Raw genomic sequence first — 20,197 nt, forward strand, 5'->3', positions numbered from 1 at the left:
TGTGTGTGTATATTAATAAAAATAACAGCACAGATCCTGGGTGTGGGACGGATGATCCCTGTGCACACTTGCTCTTCCATAGGTTGAGCATAAGAGCAGACACTGACAAACAATGAGGGAAGCACACCTGCGGCAATGTTTCAGGGGACCCCCTCATTTCTCGAGCCCGAGGCACAGGGATCACCAACACCCAGGATTTGTCTGCAAGTCAGAAGTTTATATATATATATTTGCCTTAAATTGTCTGTCATCCACTTTCGTCTGGATGTCCCCAAATCCCACAATCCACTGCGCTGCACCAGAAGTACGCCGACCGCCATTTTGGAACACCCAAGTGATGCCGCTCAGATCCAGGCCACCGCTGCGATCCCAACCGCCGCTGGGATCCCAGCTGTCACTAGGATCCAGGCTACCGCTGCGATCCCGACCGCCGTTGGGATTCCGGCTGCCGCTCGGATTCAGGCCACCTCTGCGATCACGAGGCTGTGAAAGGGGTGTAACGAGAGGACATAACGAGAGGGGTGAAATGAGAGGGTGTAATGAGGGGAGAGTAATGAGTGATGTTGCCGCCGGACCCCCCGCCAGGACCCACCGCCTGACTACACGCGCCGGATCCCGCCGCTGCCTGCTCACCCACCCACCTCCATGCAGTCACAGCTGGAAGGAAAGACCGCGGCTTGAGGCCTGTACTGGAGATTTGGTGCGGCCACTCTCTGGTGGCGCCACACTCCATTTCCAGGACAGGCCACAAAACACCGTCTTTCCTGCCGGCTGTGAGAGGGGTGTAATGAGGGGGGAGTAATAAGAGGGATGCCGCCGCCTGACTACACGCGCCGGATCCAGCCGCTGCCTGCCCACCCACTTGCGTGAAGTCACAGCCAGCAGGAAAGACCGCGGCTTGAGGCCTGTGCTGGAGATTGGATGCGGCCACCCTCTGGTGGCACCGCACACCATCTCCAGCACAGGTCGCAAAACACTGTTCTTCCTGCTGGTTGTGACTGCGCGGAAGTGGGTGGGCCGCCACCCCCAGCGCCACAAAGCTGCCCCCATCATGATGTTACTGCCCTCCCGATGCGATGGCATCGGGCACACATCTAGTGTGTGTGTGTATGTTGTGGTGTAGTGACCACTGTGTCCGCTAGGGGGCGCTGTGTGGGTGTCCCAGGATGAAGGGATAGCCTTGTCCAGAGTGGTAACAGGAGCAGGGTGCTAAAGGATCGTTATGTATCTCAAGGTGGGTGGCCCTGGGATGGAGGCTTGCTTATGTGCTGATCAGCAGAGCTGATCTTTCATTCCAATGTGTCAGGGAGAAGTCTCCAGGTAGCTGGTGAGACGGGCGGAACCAGTTACCTACAAACCCACCCAGGGGGTGTGTTTAAGAACGCTATTGCAAAGTGTATGAGTGGTTGAAGGACCTGTGATGAGGTCATAGCCATGTGACCCGGTGGGCGTGGCTACGGACCATATAAGGTAGCCAGGGTAGGTCACATGGAGTGAATGCTGGGACCTGGTTGGTCTGTTTTGGAAGGTCCCATCAGAGAGATGGGGCTGTCTTCCTGACAGCAAGTGAACACTGTTTAATGGCTGCACGTGCCTGATAGTTCCCTGGAGGGAATGAATGTCTGCAGTATGGAGAAGCAGCCATGAGGTAAACCCTGAGAAGGGATATAACTGAGGCTAAGAGAGCCTGCGTATGGCATAACCTGTGACCACAGGGAAAACAGAGGGAAGCTCTATCAAGGACGCTATGCTGTTAATATGAACTTTATGTTGCTGGTCATGGTTTATGATGCCTAAATAAACCGCATGGACTGTGATTGTTTTTATGGAAAACCTGTGCCAAATGTGATTTATTGGCTGCCAAGCGAGTATCCCCTACCCGAATGACAGCGCTACCTTATATATAAATATATACATACATACACACACACACACACACACACACAGTGGGTATTCAGACCCCTTTACATTTTTCAGTCTGTTTCATTGCAGCCATTTGGAAAAATTCAAAAAAGTTCATTTCTTTCTCATTAATGTACACTCTGAACCCCATCTTGACTGAAAAAAACAAATGTAGAAATGTTTGCAAATTTATTAAAAAAGAAAAACTGAAAATTCACATGGTCATAAGTATTCACACCCTTTGCTCAGACACTCATATTTAAGTCACATGCTGTCCATTTATTTGTGATCCTCCTTGAGATGGTTCTACTCGTTCATTGGAGTCAAGCTGTGTTTAATTAAATCGATAGGACTTGATTTGGAAAGGCACGCACCTGTCTATACAAGACCTCACAGCTCACAATGTATGTCAGGCCAAATGAAAATCGTGGTCAAGGGAACTGGCAAAGGAGCTCAGAGGCAGAATTGTGGCACGGCACAGATCTGGGCAAGGTTACAAAAGAATTTCTGCAGTACTCAAGGTTCCTAAGAGCACAGTGGCTTTCCATAATCCTTAAATGGAAGAAGTTTGGGACCACCAGAAGTCTTCCTAGACCTGGCCGTCCAGCCAAACTGAGCAATTGTGGGAGAAGAGCTTGACGAGAGAGGTAAAGAAGAACCCCAAGATCACCGTGGCTGAGCTCTCCAGATGCAGTAGTGAGATAGGAGAAAGTTCCACAAAGTCAATTATCCCTGCAGTTGACTGCAGCCCTCCACCAGTCGGGCCTTTATGGCAGAGTGGCCCGACAGAAACCTCTCCTCAGTGCCAGACATAAAAGCCTGCATAGAGTTTGCTAAAAACACATGAAGGACTCCCAGACTATGAGAAATAGGATTCTCTGGTCTGGTGAGACGAAGATAGAACTTTTTGGTGATAATTCTAAATGGTATGTGTGGAGAAAACCAGGCACTGCTCATCACCTGCCCAATACAATCCCAACAGTGAAACGTGGTGGCAGCATCATGCCATGGGGGTGTTTCTCAGCTGCAGGGACAGGACGACTGGTTGCAATTGAAGGAAACATGAATGCAGCCAAGTACAGAGATATCCTGGATGAAAACCTTTTCCAGAATGCTCTGGACCTCAGACTTGGCTGAAGGTTCACCTTCCAAGAAGACAATGACCCTAAACAGACAGCTAAAATAATAAAGGAGTGGCTTCAGAACAACTCTGTGACCATTCTTGACTGAACCAGCCAGAGCTCTGACCTAAACCCAATTGAGCTTCTCTGGAGAGACCTGAAAATGGCTGTCCACCAACGTTCACCATCTAACCTGACGGAACCGGAGATGATCTGCAAGGAACAATGGCAGAAAATCCACAAATCCAGGTGTGAAAAACTTGTTGCATCATTCCCAAGAAGACTCATGGCTGTACTAGCTCAAAAGGGTGCTTCTACTCAACATTGAGCAAAGGGTCTGAATACTTCTGATCATATGATATTTCCGAGTGTAGAGTGTACATTAATGAGAAAAAAATGAACTTGTTTTGATTTTACCAAATGGATGCAATGAAACAGAGTGAAAAATTTAAACGGATCTGAATACTTTCCGTACTCACTGTGTATATATAATATAAATATATATAATCGTGTTATCATGTTTGTCTGTCTGTAACTGAAATCCTGTGTCGCTGATTGGTCGGGCGCAGCGCTCAATTTGTAAAAAAGAGAATTAAAATTAAAAAAAAGTTATACTCACCTTACGACGGCCTCCGATCTCCTTTCCACGCGCCTGGCCTCGCGGTACCAGTAATGCTTTGTGCCTTAGACCGGAGATTACGACACTCTCGCGAGAACGCAACGTCATCAGTGGTGTTTCGCCCAAAGCATTACTGGGACCGAAATATGCCGGGCGCGTGGAGTGGAGATCGCGGGCCGTCGGTGAGTATATAACTATTTTTCATTTTACCAGAAACCATGCATACCAGGAAATGGGGGTGAGGGTGACCATGCATACCAGGAAAGAGGGGTGAGGGTGACCATACATACCAGCAAAGGGGGGTTAGGGGACCATGCATACCAGCAAGGGGGGACTATGCATACCAGGAAAGGGGGGTGAGAGGGGACCATGCATACCAGGAAAGGTGGGTGAGGGGACCATGCATACCAGGAAAGGTGGGTGAGGGGTACCATACATACCAAGTCTGGGGGGGTTAGGGGTACCATGCATATCAGGATTGGGGGGTGAGGGGACCATGCATACCAGGAAATAGGGGTGAGAGGACCATGCCTTCCAGGATTGGAGGGTGAGAGGACCATGCCTTCCAGGATTGGAGGGTGAGGGGACCATGCCTACCAGGATTGGAGGGTGAGGGGACCATGCCTACCAGGATTGGGGGGTGAGGGGGTCCATGCATACCAGCAAAGGGGGGGTGGGGGACCATGCATACCAGGAAAGGTGGGTGAGGGTGACCATACATATCAGGAAAGGGGGTGAGGGTGACCATGCATACCAGGATTGGGGGGTGAGGGGACCATGCATATCAGGTTTGGGGGGTGAGGCGACCATGCATACGCACGGCGCATTGTCAAAAGTGCGCAGCACGCTACTTTCACACTGGCAGCGCATGATCTGCGCACCCTATGCTAAAGATAGGGTGCGCCGATCGCATGCGTGCAAATGCGATAGTAGGCGGTGATCCCGGATGGGGGGGGCAGGGAGCCGGATAGGGGCGGGGCTTACCGACGCAGTGCGCAGCGTTGTTTCAACGCTAATGTGAAACCAGTCTAAATAATAACTATATTAAAATCATACTGTTAACAAATAAACCACTCTTCATATAAGGTTATGGTCAAACCCGTGTTCGGACTGTTTTTCTGGAATTCATGTGCAAAAAGATTCTAAACAGAAGCAGAGAGACTTCATTGATATTATTGGGACCATCTGGGTAAAGTACTGCACAGAACAGAACCAAAACAGACCCTATAATCATGCATGTGGTCCCTTTGCATCAGTTAGAAAATGGGTCTCTTTCGGACACAAATACCATTTGTCTGGAATGACCTAAAGGAAGTGTGAACATAGTCTAAAAATATTTGACCATACCAGACCTGGGCAAAGTGCGGCCCCCAGGCCACATCCGGCCCTCTGACTGTTCCAGTCTGGCCTGCGGACCGAGATTACCAAATGGCTGAAAACATTGGCCCCACGATGCAGCTGTCCTCCCCCACCCAGTATTCTAATTTCATGGTTAGGCCATGTTCACACGTTCAGTATTTGGTCAGTATTTTACCTCAGCATTTAGGCTGTGTTCACACACAGAGTTTTTTTTAGCGGTTTTTACCGCGGTTTTCGCTATAAAACTGCTATAAAACCGCTAAAAATAATCTGCACAGTCATTTCTATGCATTTTGCACTTTTTGTGCACATTGATGCGCTTTTTACCGCAAAAAAACCGCATCGCGGTAAAAAACGCAGCATGCTCATTAATTTTGCGGATTTTCCCCGTTTTAGGCCTCTTCCATGCGGTTTTAAACCGCTGCGGAAAAAAACCGCATCAAAAACGCATCAAAACCGCGCAAAAAACGCAAGCGGAAAAATAGGTGCGATTTCTGGGAAGGGATTCAGGTTTTTGAGCAGAAAATTTCTGCAACGTGTGCACTTAGCCTTATAAGCCAAAATTGGGAGTGGAACAGAGGGAAAGTATAATAGAAACTCGTCACCACTTCTGTATTTATCACCCACTCCTGGTTTTGTTTTTCAAATAGTGATGTTAAACACGCGTCAAATACTGAGCGTGGCTTTATCTGCATCCTCAGCAATGAATATAATGATGCAGGAGGGAGCCACTGGCTCCTTCTTCCACCATTCAGCATGTGAGACCGAGTCAGCAGACGTACGGTCATCACTACATTGTGTCTGCTGTGCGGAGCGTCAGTGCATGTAGCAAAGACCGAAGCAGGGAAACTTGAGCAGGAGGTGAGGATGGTTTTCCTCTTTCTTTTCTAAGGTGTGTGGGATGTGTGGCTGTATATAGGGGGTGATATGTGTGGACTCATACTGTATAAGGGGGACAGTGTGGATTAATAATTTGTGTGTGGACTCATACGGTATTAGGGGTGGTGCCATCATACTTCAATCTGCTAAATAGAGATATAATTAATATTAATAATATTAATCTAATATATAAAGCTCAATGTGTGTATGTATGTATGTCCGGGATTGGCATCTGCACCGTCGCGGCTACAGCCACAAAATTTTGCACAGTCACACGTCTGAACCCCTAGAGCGTCACAGGCTATGTTGTGAGGCAAAATTTTAACCCCGCGCGTTCCAATTCACCAAACAATTTAGCGTATTCTTATCATTTCTATGGTGTTATCGTCCTTCTGTAAAGCTGGAAATAACACAATTTATTACCGTGCCAACACAGACCGCCCTCTGACACAGACTGCAGGGGGAACCCAGTATCAGACAGGTTAGGATTAGATACACAGCTCAGCAGTCAGTATCACACAGGATAGGATTAGATACACAGCTCAGAAGTCAGTATCACACGGGATAGGATTAGATACACAGCTCAGGAGTCAGTATCACACGGGATAGGATTAGATACACAGCTCAGGAGTCAGTATCACACAGGATAGGATTAGATACACGGCTCAGCAGACAGTATCACACAGAATAGTATTAGATACACGGCTCAGCAGACAGTATCACACAGAATGGGATTAGATACACGGCTCTGCAGACAGTATCACACAGGATAGGATTAGATACACGACTCTGCAGTCAGTATCACACAGGATAGGATTAGATACACGGCTCAGCAGTCAGTATCACACAGGATAGGGTTAGATACACGGCTCAGCAGACAGTATCACACAGGATAGGATTAGATACACGACTCTGCAGTCAGTATCACACGGGATAGGATTAGATACACGACTCTGCAGTCAGTATCACATGGGATAGGATTAGATACACAGCTCAGGAGTCAGTATCACACAGGATAGGATTAGATACACGGCTCAGCAGACAGTATCACACAGAATAGTATTAGATACACGGCTCAGCAGACAGTATCACACAGGATAGGATTAGATACACGACTCTGCAGTCAGTATCACACAGGATAGGATTAGATACACGGCTGAGCAGTCAGTATCACACAGGATAGGGTTAGAGGATACACAGCTCAGCAGTCAGTATCACACAGGATAGGGTTAGATACACGGCTCAGCAGACGGTATCAAACAGGATAGGATTAGATACACGGCTCAGCAGACAGTATCACACAGGATAGGATTAGATACACGGCTCAGCAGACAGTATCACACAGAATAGTATTAGATACACGGCTCAGCAGACAGTATCACACAGAATGGGATTAGATACACGGCTCTGCAGACAGTATCACACAGGATAGGACTAGATACACGACTCTGCAGTCAGTATCACACAGGATAGGATTAGATACACGGCTCAGCAGTCTATCACACAGGATAGGATTAGATACACAGCTCAGCAGTCAGTATCACACAGGATAGGGTTAGATACACGGCTCAGCAGACAGTATCACACAGGATAGGATTAGATACACGACTCTGCAGTCAGTATCACACGGGATAGGATTAGATACACGACCCTGCAGTCAGTATCACACAGGATAGGGTTAGAGGATACACAGCTCAGCAGTCAGTATCACACAGGATAGGGTTAGATACACGGCTCAGCAGACGGTATCAAACAGGATAGGATTAGATACACGGCTCAGCAGACAGTATCACACAGGATAGGATTAGATACACGGCTCAGCAGACAGTATCACACAGAATAGTATTAGATACACGGCTCAGCAGACAGTATCACACAGAATGGGATTAGATACACGGCTCAGCAGACGGTATCAAACAGGATAGGGTTAGATACACGGCTCAGCAGACAGTATCACACAGGATAGGATTAGATACACGACTCTGCAGTCAGTATCACACGGGATAGGATTAGATACACGACTCTGCAGTCAGTATCACATGGGATAGGATTAGATACACAGCTCAGGAGTCAGTATCACACAGGATAGGATTAGATACACGGCTCAGCAGACTATCACACAGAATAGTATTAGATACACGGCTCAGCAGACAGTATCACACAGGATAGGATTAGATACACGACTCTGCAGTCAGTATCACACAGGATAGGATTAGATACACGGCTGAGCAGTCAGTATCACACAGGATAGGGTTAGAGGATACACAGCTCAGCAGTCAGTATCACACAGGATAGGGTTAGATACACGGCTCAGCAGACGGTATCAAACAGGATAGGATTAGATACACGGCTCAGCAGACAGTATCACACAGAATAATATTAGATACACGGCTGAGCAGTCAGTAACACACGATAGGATTAGATACACAGCTCAGCAGAAAGTATCACACAGGAGAGGATTAGGTACACAGCTCAGCAGACATTATCATACAGGATTGGGTTAGATACATGGCTCAGCAGACTGTATCAAACAGGATAGGATTAGATACACGGCTCAGCAGACAGTATCACACAGAATAGTATTAGATACACGGCACAGCAGACAGTATCACACAGGAGAGGATTAGGTACACAGCTCAGCAGACATTATCATACAGGATTGGGTTAGATACATGGCTCAGCAGGCAGTATCACACAGAATAGGATTAGATACATGGCTCAGCAGGCAGTATCACACAGAATAGGATTAGATACACGGCTCTGCAGTCAGTATCACACAGGATAGTATTAGATACACGGCACAGCAGACAGTATCACACAGGAGAGGATTAGGTACACAGCTCAGCAGACATTATCATACAGGATTGGGTTAGATACATGGCTCAGCAGACTGTATTAAACAGGATAGGATTAGATACACGGCTCAGCAGACAGTATCACACAGAATAGTATTAGATACACGGCACAGCAGACAGTATCACACAGAATAGGATTACATACATGGCTCAGCAGACAGTATCACACAGAATAGTATTAAATACACGGCTCAGCAGGCAGTATCACACAGAATAGGATTAGATACACTGCTGAGCAGTGAGTATCACACAGGAGAGGATTAGATACACAGCTCAGCAGTCAGTAACACACGATAGGAATAGATACACAGCTCAGCAGAAAGTATCACACAGGAGAGGATTAGGTACACAGCTCGGCAGACATTATCACACAGGATAGGGTTAGATACACATGTTGTTTATCAAAAGGCTCTTGAATGAGTTGAAAATAAAATACTATCAATACTCGGGTAATCGTTTAGTTAATTTGTGTTGCAAATCTGTAGTGTTGAATATATGATGTGAAATGTTTTTATGTGCAATATAATCATTATAATTTGTTATAACTAACCACAGTTGGTTACTATGTCCAGGCAACGCCAGGCTCTTCAGCTAGTATTAATAATATAAGAGGTGAGAAACCGGCTAAATAAGATTAAAATAGATAAATCTCCGGGTGCGGATAGCATACACCCACGAGTTCTAAGAGAACTAAGTAATGTAATATACAAACCATTATTTCTTATATTTAGGGACTCTATAGTGTCGGGGTCTGTTCCACAGGAGTGGTGCATAGTAAATGTGGTACTGATATTCAAAAAGAGCTCTAAAAGTGAACCTGGAAATTATAGGCCAGTAAATGTGGTATATCTTGATTTTTCCAAAGCGTTTGATGCCGTGCCACACAAGAGGTTGGTACACAAAATGAGAATGCTGGGTCTGGGGGAAAATGTGTGTAAATGGGTAAGTAACTGGCTTAGCGAGCAGAGCGTGGTTATAAATGGTATATTCTCTAACTGGGTCGCTGTGACCAGTGGGGTGCCGCAGGGGTTGGTGTTGGGACCTATACGCCTCAATATATTAATGATCTGGTAGAAGGTTTGCACAGTAAAATATCGATATTTGCAGATGATACAAAGCTATGTAAAGCAGTCAATACAAGAGAAGAGAGTATTCTCCTACAGATGGATCTGGATAAGTTGGAAACTTGGGTCGAAAGGTGGCAGATGTGGTTTAACAATGATAAATGTAAGGTTATACACATGGGACGAAGGAATCAATATCACCATTACACACTGAATGGGAAACCACTGGGTAAATCAGACATGGAGAAGGACTTGGGGATCCTAGCTAATGTTAAACTTACCTGGAGCAGCCAGTGCCAGGCAGCGGCTGCCAAGGCAAACAGGATCATGGGGTGCATTAAAAGAGGTCTGGATACACATGATGAGAGCATTATACTGCCTCTGTTCAAATCCCTGGGTAGCCCGCACATGGTGTACTCTGTACAGTTTTGGTCACGGTGCTCAGGAAGGATATAATGGAACTAGAGCGGGTACAAAGGAGGGTAAGAAAATTAATAATGAGGATGGGGAACTACTATACTCGGAGAGATTAGCAAAATTAGGATTATTTGGTCTAGAAAAAAGATGACTGAGGGGCGATCTAATAACCATGTATATATATATATATATATATATATATATATATATATATATATATATATAAACGCCTTATCGTGTCTGTCTGTAACCGAAATCGCGGGCCGCTGCTTGGTCGCGGCCACCAGGCCCCCGCCAGGCCGCAACCAATCAGCGACAGGCGCAGCTGTTTGTAACGGCGCAGGCCTTAATCTGTAAAAAAGAGAATTAAAATAAAAAAAAAGTTATTCTCACTTTCCGACGGCCTCCTGTCTTCTTTCCACGCGCCCGGCCTCACGTTCCCAGTAATGCTTTGCGGCTTAGACCGCTGATGACGTCACTCTCGCGAGAGCGAGAAAGAAGACTGACGTCACTCTCGCGGGAGCGAGAAAGTAGACCGACGTCATCAGCGGTCTAAGCCGCAAAGCATTACTGGGAACGCGAGGCCGGGCGCGTGGAAAGAAGACAGGAGGCTGTCAGAAGGTGAGAATAACTTTTTTTTTATTTTTTAATATTTTTGTACAGGGCCGCGGCCGTGATTGGTCACGGCTACAGGGCCACGTTGCTGATTGGTCGTGGACAGAGGACCGCGACGCTGATTGGTCGCGGCTACACGGAAACGGGGGGTGAGAGGACCATGCATACCAGGAAAGGGGGGTGAGGGAACCATGCATACCAGGATTGGGGGTGAGAGGACCATGCATACCAAGATTGGGGGGTGAGGGGACCATGCATACTAGGATAGGGGGTGAGGTGACCATGCATACCAGGATTGGGGGGTGAGGGGACCATGCATACCAGGATTGGGGGGTGAGGGGACCATGCATACCAGGATTGGGGGGTGAGGGGACCATGCATAGCAGGATAGGGGGGTGAGGGGACCATGCATACCAAGAAAGGGGGGTGAAGGGACCATGCATATCAGGATTGGGGGTGAGGGGATCATGCATACCAGGATTGGGGGGTGAGAGGACCATGCATACCAGGACTGGGGGGTGAGGGGACCATGCATACCCCAAAAGGGGGGTAAGAGGACCATACATACCAGGAAAGGGGGGTGACGGTGAGCATACATACCAGGATTGGGGTGTGAGGACCATGCATACCAAGAAAGGGGGGTGAGGGGACCATGCATACCAGGATTGGGGGGTGAGGGGACCATGCATACCCCAAAAGGGGGGTAAGAGGACCATGCATACCAGGATTGGGGGGTGAGGGAACCATGCATATCAGGAAAGGGGGGGTGAGGGGACCATGCATACCAGGATTGGGGGGTGAGGGGACCATGCATACCCCAAAAGGGGGGTAAGAGGACCATGCATACCAGGATTGGGGGGTGAGGGAACCATGCATATCAGGAAAGGGGGGGTGAGGGGACCATGCATACCAGGATTGGGGGGTGAGGGGACCATGCATACCCCAAAAGGGGGGTAAGAGGACCATGCATACCAGGATTGGGGGGTGAGGGAACCATGCATATCAGGAAAGGGGGGGTGAGGGGACCATGCATACCAGGATTGGGGGGTGAGGGGACCATGCATACCCCAAAAGGGGGGTAAGAGGACCATGCATACCAGGATTGGGGGGTGAGGGAACCATGCATATCAGGAAAGGGGGGGTGAGGGGACCATGCATACCAGGATTGGGGGGTGAGGGGACCATGCATACCCCAAAAGGGGGGTAAGAGGACCATGCATACCAGGATTGGGGGGTGAGGGAACCATGCATATCAGGAAAGGGGGGGTGAGGGGACCATGCATACCAGGATTGGGGGGTGAGGGGACCACACATACCAGGAAAGGGGGGTGACAGTGAGCATACATACCAGGATTGGGGTGTGAGAGGACCATGCATACCAAGAAAGGGGGGTGAGGGGACCATGCATACCAGGATAGGGGGGTGAGGGGACCATGCATACCAGGATTGGGGGGTGAGGGGACCATGCATACCAGGACTGGGGGATGAGGGGACCATGCATACCCCAAAAGGAGGGTAAGAGGACCATGCATACTAGGATTGGGGGGTGAGGGGACCATGCATATCAGGAAAGGGGTGTGAGGGGATCATGCATACCAGGATAGGGGAGTGAGGGGACCATGCATACCAGGAAAGAGGGGTGAGGATACCATGCATACCAGGATTGGGGGGTGAGGGGACCATACATACCAGGAAAGGGGGGTGACGGTGAGCATACATACCAGGATTGGGGTGTGAGAGGACCATGCATACCAGCAAAGGTGGGTGAGGGGACCATGCATACCAGGATTGGGGGCTGAGAGGACCATGTATACCAGGATTGGGGGGTGAGGGGACCATGAATACCCCGAAAGGGGGGTAAGAGGACCATGCATACCAGGAAAGAGGGGTGAGAGGACCATGCATACCAGGATTGGGGGGTGAGAGGACCATGTATACCCCGAAAGGGGAGTAAGAAGACCATGCATACCAGGATTGGGGGGTGAGAGGACCATGCATTCCAGGATTGGGGGGACAGGGGACCATGCATATCAGGATAGGGAGTTGAGGGGTAGCATGCATATCAGGATTGGGGGTGAAAGAACCATACATATCAGGATTTCGGGTGAGAGAACCATACATATCAGGATTGGGGGGTGCATTATTGCATTATTATTAAATCTTCAAAAATAAACTGCATATATTCTAGAATACCCGATGCGTTAGAATCGGGCAACCATCTAATAAGTATATAAGGGGACAATACAAATATCTGATCTGTTTATACCAAGGAATGTTACGGTCACAAGGGGGAATTCTCTGCATGTGGAGGAGAGAAGGTTTTTCCACCAACATAGAAGAGGATTCTTTACTGTTAGGGCAGTGAGAATCTGGAATTCCTTGCCTGAGGAGGTGGTGATGGCGAACTCAGTCGAGGGGTTCAAGAGAGGCCTGGAGGTCTTCCTGGAGCGTAACAATATTGTATCTTACAGTGATTAGGTTCTTTAGAAGGACGTAAATATGGGATTTATTCTGACGGAATATAGGCTGATCTGGATGGACAAATGTCTTTTTCTCTTCCTTGCTAACTATGTTAAAATAATAATTATTAACATTTTAATATTAAGCAGAATTAATTTCAGCCTATTGGTCCGGCCTCCACAGCAGTCACGGTCTCTCAGCTGGCCCCTCAGAACTATACTGTTACTCAATAAATTCAGCAATCCAGGACCAAAATGACCGATAATACCGCTATATAAAGGTAAATAACACCATGCTATGATATACTACTATATAGTGACTGAGTTAAGCCACCATACTGATTATCACCACACAAAACTGTACCAAGACATTCAATACCGCCACAAGAGACAAAACAATTCCGTCAGATCATAACCACATATTAGCAGAGTATACGGCAGTGACTTAATAATAATACCACCACCCTGATCATTAATAAAGACCACTGTACAGGACTAGTATTACCACCCTACAGCAACCCTTTAATAACAAATACCATTTCTACACCAGTGCTCACTGACCATAAATGTATAGTGTACAGATAAACCCAGTGACTCATGGTGACGTTCTCAGAGTTGTTCAATTTCCCTTCAAATTTCCATTCCGCCCAGTCTGCCACAACCAGTTCTTCCATTCATGACTTGTCTCTGCAAAATGTAGCACAGCGACATCACTGGATTATTGCTTTTCCAACACCATCCTCACATCCCCCACCTCTACACAAACCATATAGTGCTATAACCATCCTTATAATACAATATATTAATAATGCCCCAATGCTTCCTCACCCCCTATAGAAATAATGCCCCCTGCGCCTCCTTGTAGTGATGCTGCTCCCTAAAGTAATGCAGATCCTCAGTGCCTCCTTATAGTAAAGCAGCCCCCTGTAGTATTATTGTCCCCCAGTATATTATTTTAGTAATGCAGCTCCCTATAGTAATAATGCCCAAGTGAAAGTAATGAGGACCCCCTGTGCCTCTTTAAATATTAATGCAGACCCACCCTATATTAATAATGGCCCCACCGTATCTGGTTGTGAACAAAATAAGCCTATACTGACCTCATCTCACACTGAGTGGTGATGCATGGCTCGTTATCCTCCACAGAAGTCTCACTTTGTTGTAGGTGGTGAAATATACTGATATGAATTGATATCCCCTGCCTTGTGCCGCCTGCATCGCTGCACATGCATCCCTTGCCTTGCTCCGTATTCAGCCCCTACATTGCTCCGTCTGCATGCCTGCCTTGCTCTGTTCGGCATCCCCTACCCTACCTGCATTCTCTGCTTTGCTCTGCCTGCATCCTGAGTTGTCCTGCCTGCATCCCCTGCCTTACTCCGTCTGCATCCCTGCCTTGCTCCGCCTATGCCCCCTACCCTGCTCCGCCTGCATCCCTGCCTTGCTCCGCCTATGCCCCCTACCCTGCTCCGCCTGCATCCCTGCCTTGCTCCGCCTATGCCCCCTACCCTGCTCCGCCTGCATCCCTGCCTTGCTCCGCCTGCGTTCCCTACCCTGTCTGCATCCCCTGCATTGTTCTGCCTGCATCCTCTGAGTTGTTCCGCTTGCATCTCCTGTTTGCTCCACCTGCATACCCTACCCTGCTCTGCCTGCCTTGCTCAGCCTGCATAATCTGCGTTGTTCCGCCAGCATCCCCTGCCTTGCCGCCTGCATCCTCTGCATTGCTTCACATGCATCCCCTGCTTTGTTCCCCCTGCATCCCCTTCCTTGCTCTACCTGCATCCGTGCCTTGCTGTCTTCATCCCCTGCTTTGCTATGCCTGCATCCTCTGCGTTGTTCCACCTGCATCAGCCACCTTGCTCCGCCTGCATCCCTGTCTTGCTCTGCTTGCATCCTATGCGTTGTTCCGCCTGCATCCCTTGCTTTGCTCCCCCTGCATCCCCTCCCTTGCTCTGCCTGTATCCCTGCCTTGCTCTGCCTGTATCCCTGCCTTGCTCTGCCTGCATCCCTGCCTTGCTCTGCCTGTATCCCCTGCCTTGCTCTGCCTGCATCCTTTGCTTTGTTCCCCTTGCATCCCCTCCCTTTCTCTGCCTGTATCCCCTGCCTTGCTCTGCCTGCATCCTTTGCTTTGTTCCCCTTGCATCCCCTCCCTTGCTCTGCCTGCATCCCTGCCTTGCTCTGCCTGTATCCCCTGCCTTGCTCTGCCTGTGTAGGGAAGGTGACCTGACGGACGGACGGACGGACTTGTCAGAATAGAGAAAGGAAGGTTTGCACAGTTTAGACGGGTGTCAGTTATTACAGTGGGGAAACAGCGAGGAAAGTGTAGTGGACGTGCAGTACCTGGGTTGACCATTAGAGGGCATAGAGGACTGTGAGCATAGGACTGGACATCAGCTTAGGGCTTAAGAAACCGTTGGTCATGGGGGCGGAGTTAGAGGGAACCAGGAAAGATATAAATTTGACAGGAGGGTTCCAGAAAGTTCCAGTCCCCAGGGGAAGCTCAAGTGACGAGGAGACTGTGACAGTTGTGGCACTGTGAGGAAAACCCAACCAGGGGGACTGAGGAGAGAGAAAGTCAGGGGGGTGGTCCTGACACGAAGTACCGCAGTATAGATGAGGCTCCGGGTGTAGGACACCATGTTTGGAACGATGTGTGACCAGTAACATTACGGTTGGTGTACAGGCCTACGGCAGCCACAGTGACGGAGCTGTCAGAAGCGTCACAGAGTGAAGAAGGGGATGGTACATATATATACGTCCCTGGAGAAAGCACAGTGTCCCCTTGTGTACTGTAACCGGAGTGCTGTGAAGGAAGTGCGGTGTACTGTGAGGCCGTCTGGCGGACGGCGAGAGAGAATAAACTTGGACCTGTTGCACCCGAAACTTGCCTCCAGCTTGTGTCTGTACGTCACTGCGCGGAAAACAGAGGGACCACCCCCCAGCCCGGCCCACCGACCCTACACCTGCATCCCTTGCATCCTCTCCTTTGCTCTGCCTGCATCCTCTGTGTTGTTCTGCCTGCATCACCTACCTTGCTCTGGCTTCTGGAAGGCCACAGCCTGGGAGCAGTATATTGTCAGCCAAAGTGAAGTAATGGTAGTAGACCAAGGAGCTGACAGCTCTCTGTTCTGCTACAGTTGTCAAGAATATCCACTTTTTGAGATGCCGATACTGTTATGAGTGTTGTGGGCGGATGTGCCCACCGCCAGACCACCTATATGGCAATTGCCAGTATTTCCAGATGACCAGTCCCGATGCTGATTGGAATGGAGCAGCGGTCATTGAATGAAGCGGTGGTCATTGAATAGAGCGGTGGTCACTGAATGAAGCGGTGGTCACTGAATGAAGCGGCGGTCATTGAATGAAGCGGCGGTCATTGAATAGAGCGGTGGTCACTGAATGAAGCGGTGGTCATTGAATAGAGCGGTGGTCACTGAATGAAGCGGTGGTCATTGAATAGAGCGGTGGTCACTGAATGAAGCGGCGGTCATTGAATAGAGCGGTGGTCACTGAATGAAGCGGTGGTCACTGAATGAAGCGGTGGTCACTGAATGAAGCGGTGGTCACTGAATGAAGCGGCGGTCACTGAATGAAGCGGCGGTCATTGAATAGAGCGGTGGTCACTGAATGAAGCGGTGGTCATTGAATAGAGCGGTGGTCACTGAATGAAGCGGTGGTCACTGAATGAAGCAGTGGTCACTGAATGAAGCGGCGGTCATTGAATGGAGCGGCGGTCATTGAATGGAGCGGCGGGCAGTGAATGGAGCGGCGGGCAGTGAATGGAGTGGCGGGCAGTGAATGGAGTGGCGGGCAGTGAATGGAGCGGCGGTCATTGAATAGAGCGGCGGTCATTGAATAGAGCGGTGGTCACTGAATGAAGCGGTGGTCATTGAATGGAGCGGCGGGCAGTGAATGGAGCGGCGGTCATTGAATAGAGCGGCGGTCATTGAATAGAGCGGTGGTCATTGAATAGAGCGGTGGTCACTGAATGAAGCGGTGGTCATTGAATGGAGTGGCGGGCAGTGAATGGAGTGGCGGGCAGTGAATGGAGTGGCGGGCAGTGAATGGAGTGGTGGGCAGTGAATGGAGCGGCGGTCATTGAATGGAGCGGTGGTCATTGAATGGAGTGGCGGGCAGTGAATGGAGTGGCGGGCAGTGAATGGAGTGGTGGGCAGTGAATGGAGCGGCGGTCATTGAATGGAGCGGCGGTCATTGAATGGAGCGGTGGTCATTGAATGGAGCGGTGGTCATTGAATGGAGTGGCGGGCAGTGAATGGAGTGGTGGGCAGTGAATGGAGTGGTGGGCAGTGAATGGAGCGGCGGTCATTGAATGGAGTGGCGGGCAGTGAATGGAGTGGCGGGCAGTGAATGGAGCGGCGGTCATTGAATGGAGCGGCGGTCATTGAATGGAGCGGTGGTCATTGAATGGAGTGGCGGGCAGTGAATGGAGTGGTGGGCAGTGAATGGAGTGGTGGGCAGTGAATGGAGCGGCGGTCATTGAATGGAGTGGCGGGCAGTGAATGGAGTGGTGGGCAGTGAATGGAGCGGCGGTCATTGAATGGAGTGGCGGGCAGTGAATGGAGTGGTGGGCAGTGAATGGAGCGGCGGTCATTGAATGGAGTGGCGGGCAGTGAATGGAGTGGCGGGCAGTGAATGGAGCGGCGGTCATTGAATGGAGCGGCGGTCATTGAATGGAGCGGCGGTCATTGAATGGAGTGGCGGGCAGTGAATGGAGTGGTGGGCAGTGAATGGAGTGGTGGGCAGTGAATGGAGTGGCGGGCAGTGAATGGAGTGGCGGGCAGTGAATGGAGTGGCGGGCAGTGAATGGAGTGGTGGGCAGTGAATAGAGCGGCGGTCATTGAATAGAGCGGCGGGCAGTGAATGGAGTGGCGGGCAGTGAATGGAGCGGTGGTCTCTCGTGCGCCATCGCTATACCAATGTCTATGGGACAGAAAGAGGTAACCAAGCACTCCTCTCCTCCATGGGCTTCACTGTGTATGAGGACCCCTAGTCTAGAGATCAGTGGGAACCTTGTGATCCCACATATGTCACTGTGTGGAGGGGAGATACAGGTTACCATGGGCCCACCTTAGTGAAACATCCAAGAGAATGACTTATAATAAGTCATCCCCAGCCCAAGTGAGAAAGGTGGTGATGGTGGAAAACGGAACCTAGAACCCATCAACTACCACAAGATATAGAGCAATAGGGTCAGCGGGCGCCAGGACCACCAGAGTGTGGCACACAGGGGCTTCGTAAACATGACATGAGGGCACCAGGCACTGGATCAGGGGCTGCACTGCGCTGTGTGAGCAGCAGATGGCGCCCTCCCCGCTCTGTTCTCACCTGCTGAGTGTGTGAGCGTACACAGCCTGTGCTCTCATTACCGAGCCTCCTCTCACTTTACTTCCCGGTGGCTCAGCTTTGTCGTCAGCTCAACCCTGTCCCCTCGTGCTCCGCTGTATCCACAGCTGCGGGGGCAACTTCTGAAACTTTCCACAAAGTGTCCGGGGCGGGGGAAGGGAGGCCGTCACTCACTCCCGGCCAGGTGCCCGCTCTTCCGGCTCCATGTGTTTGTTATGTCCGCTGGACAGGAACAGGAACAGAAACCTTATAAGAGAAGTCGCTGTAAGCCTGGACTCTTCATGTGCTGGAGGGCAGGTCTGGGCCTAGGACGTACGCCGGGACAGGCACATGGACAAGCCTCTGTGGGACAGGACAGGTGGGTATTATATATATGTGTACAGGGCAGGTGTGTATTGTATACTACTGTGTGTATTATATGTGTACAGGGCAGGTGTGTATTGTATACTACTGTGTGTATTATATGTGTACAGGGCAGGTGTGTATTGTATACTACTGTGTGTATTATATGTGTACAGGGCAGGTGTGTATTGTATACTACTGTGTGTATTATATGTGTACAGGGCAGGTGTGTATTATATATGTGTGTACAGGGCAGGTGTGTATACTGCTGTGTGTATTATATATGTACAGGATAGGTGTGTATACTGCTGTGTGTATTATATATGTACAGGATAGGTGTGTATACTGCTGTGTGTATTGTATGTGTACAGGATAGGTGTGTATACTGCTGTGTGTATTGTATGTGTACAGGATAGGTGTGTATACTGCTGTGTGTATTATATGTGTACAGGGCAGGTGTGTATACTGCTGTGTGTATTATATGTGTACAGGGCAGGTGTGTATACTGCTGTGTGTATTATGTGTACAGGATAGGTGTGTATACTGCTGTGTGTATTGTATGTGTACAGGATAGGTGTGTATACTGCTGTGTGTATTGTATGTGTACAGGATAGGTGTGTATACTGCTGTGTGTATTGTGTACAGGATAGGTGTGTATACTGCTGTGTGTATTATGTGTACAGGATAGGTGTGTATACTGCTGTGTGTTTTATGTGTACAGGACAGGTGTGTATACTGCTGTGTGTTTTATGTGTACAGGACAGGTGTGTATACTGCTGTGTGTTTTATGTGTACAGGACAGGTGTGTATACTGCTGTGTGTTTTATGTGTACAGGGCAGGTGTGTGTATACTGCTGTGTGTTTTATGTGTACAGGGCAGGTGTGTGTATACTGCTGTGTGTATTATATGTGTACAGGTCAGGTGAGTGTATACTGCTGTGTGTACAGGATAGGTGTGTGTACAGGACAGGTGTGTATACTGCTGTGTGTATTATATGTGTACAGGATAGGTGTGTATACTGCTGTGTGTATTATATGTGTACAGGGCAGGTGTGTATACTGCTGTGTGTATTATATGTGTACAGGGCAGGTGTGTATACTGCTGTGTGTATTATATGTGTACAGGGCAGGTGTGTATACTGCTGTGTGTATTATGTGTACAGGGCAGGTGTGTATACTGCTGTGTGTATTATGTGTACAGGGC

General features: G+C 49.1%; 1 protein-coding gene and 1 long non-coding RNA gene across 4 annotated transcripts in view; one reads left to right on the forward strand and one right to left on the reverse strand.

The window, feature by feature from the left end:
• LOC141098963 (uncharacterized) overlaps nt 1-18,763 on the reverse strand; it is a 71,166-nt gene extending 52,403 nt beyond the window's left edge. Inside the window, exon 1 of one of the 2 annotated variants that reach the window (XR_012234393.1) lies at nt 18,634-18,763. This is a non-coding gene — a long non-coding RNA (uncharacterized lncRNA). Of the gene's footprint in view, nt 1-10,080; nt 10,369-18,633 lie in introns of those variants that run through there. The other variant, XR_012234394.1, reaches the window with a different exon arrangement.
• Nucleotides 18,764-18,796: 33 nt separating this feature from the next.
• The window catches only part of PYGO1 (pygopus family PHD finger 1), a 65,306-nt gene continuing 63,905 nt past the window's right edge, over nt 18,797-20,197 (forward strand). The window contains exon 1 of one of the 2 annotated variants that reach the window (XM_073587014.1): nt 18,797-19,009. In XM_073587014.1, coding sequence (XP_073443115.1) covers nt 18,982-19,009 — 28 coding nt within the window. In that variant the 5' untranslated portion in view covers nt 18,797-18,981. The remainder of the gene's footprint in view (nt 19,010-20,197) is intronic. The other variant, XM_073587015.1, reaches the window with a different exon arrangement.

The sequence above is a fragment of the Dendrobates tinctorius genome, unplaced genomic scaffold, assembly GCF_039654945.1.
Source record: "Dendrobates tinctorius isolate UK_male_01 unplaced genomic scaffold, ASM3965494v1 ptg000097l, whole genome shotgun sequence".
Lineage (NCBI taxonomy): Eukaryota > Metazoa > Chordata > Amphibia > Anura > Dendrobatidae > Dendrobates > Dendrobates tinctorius.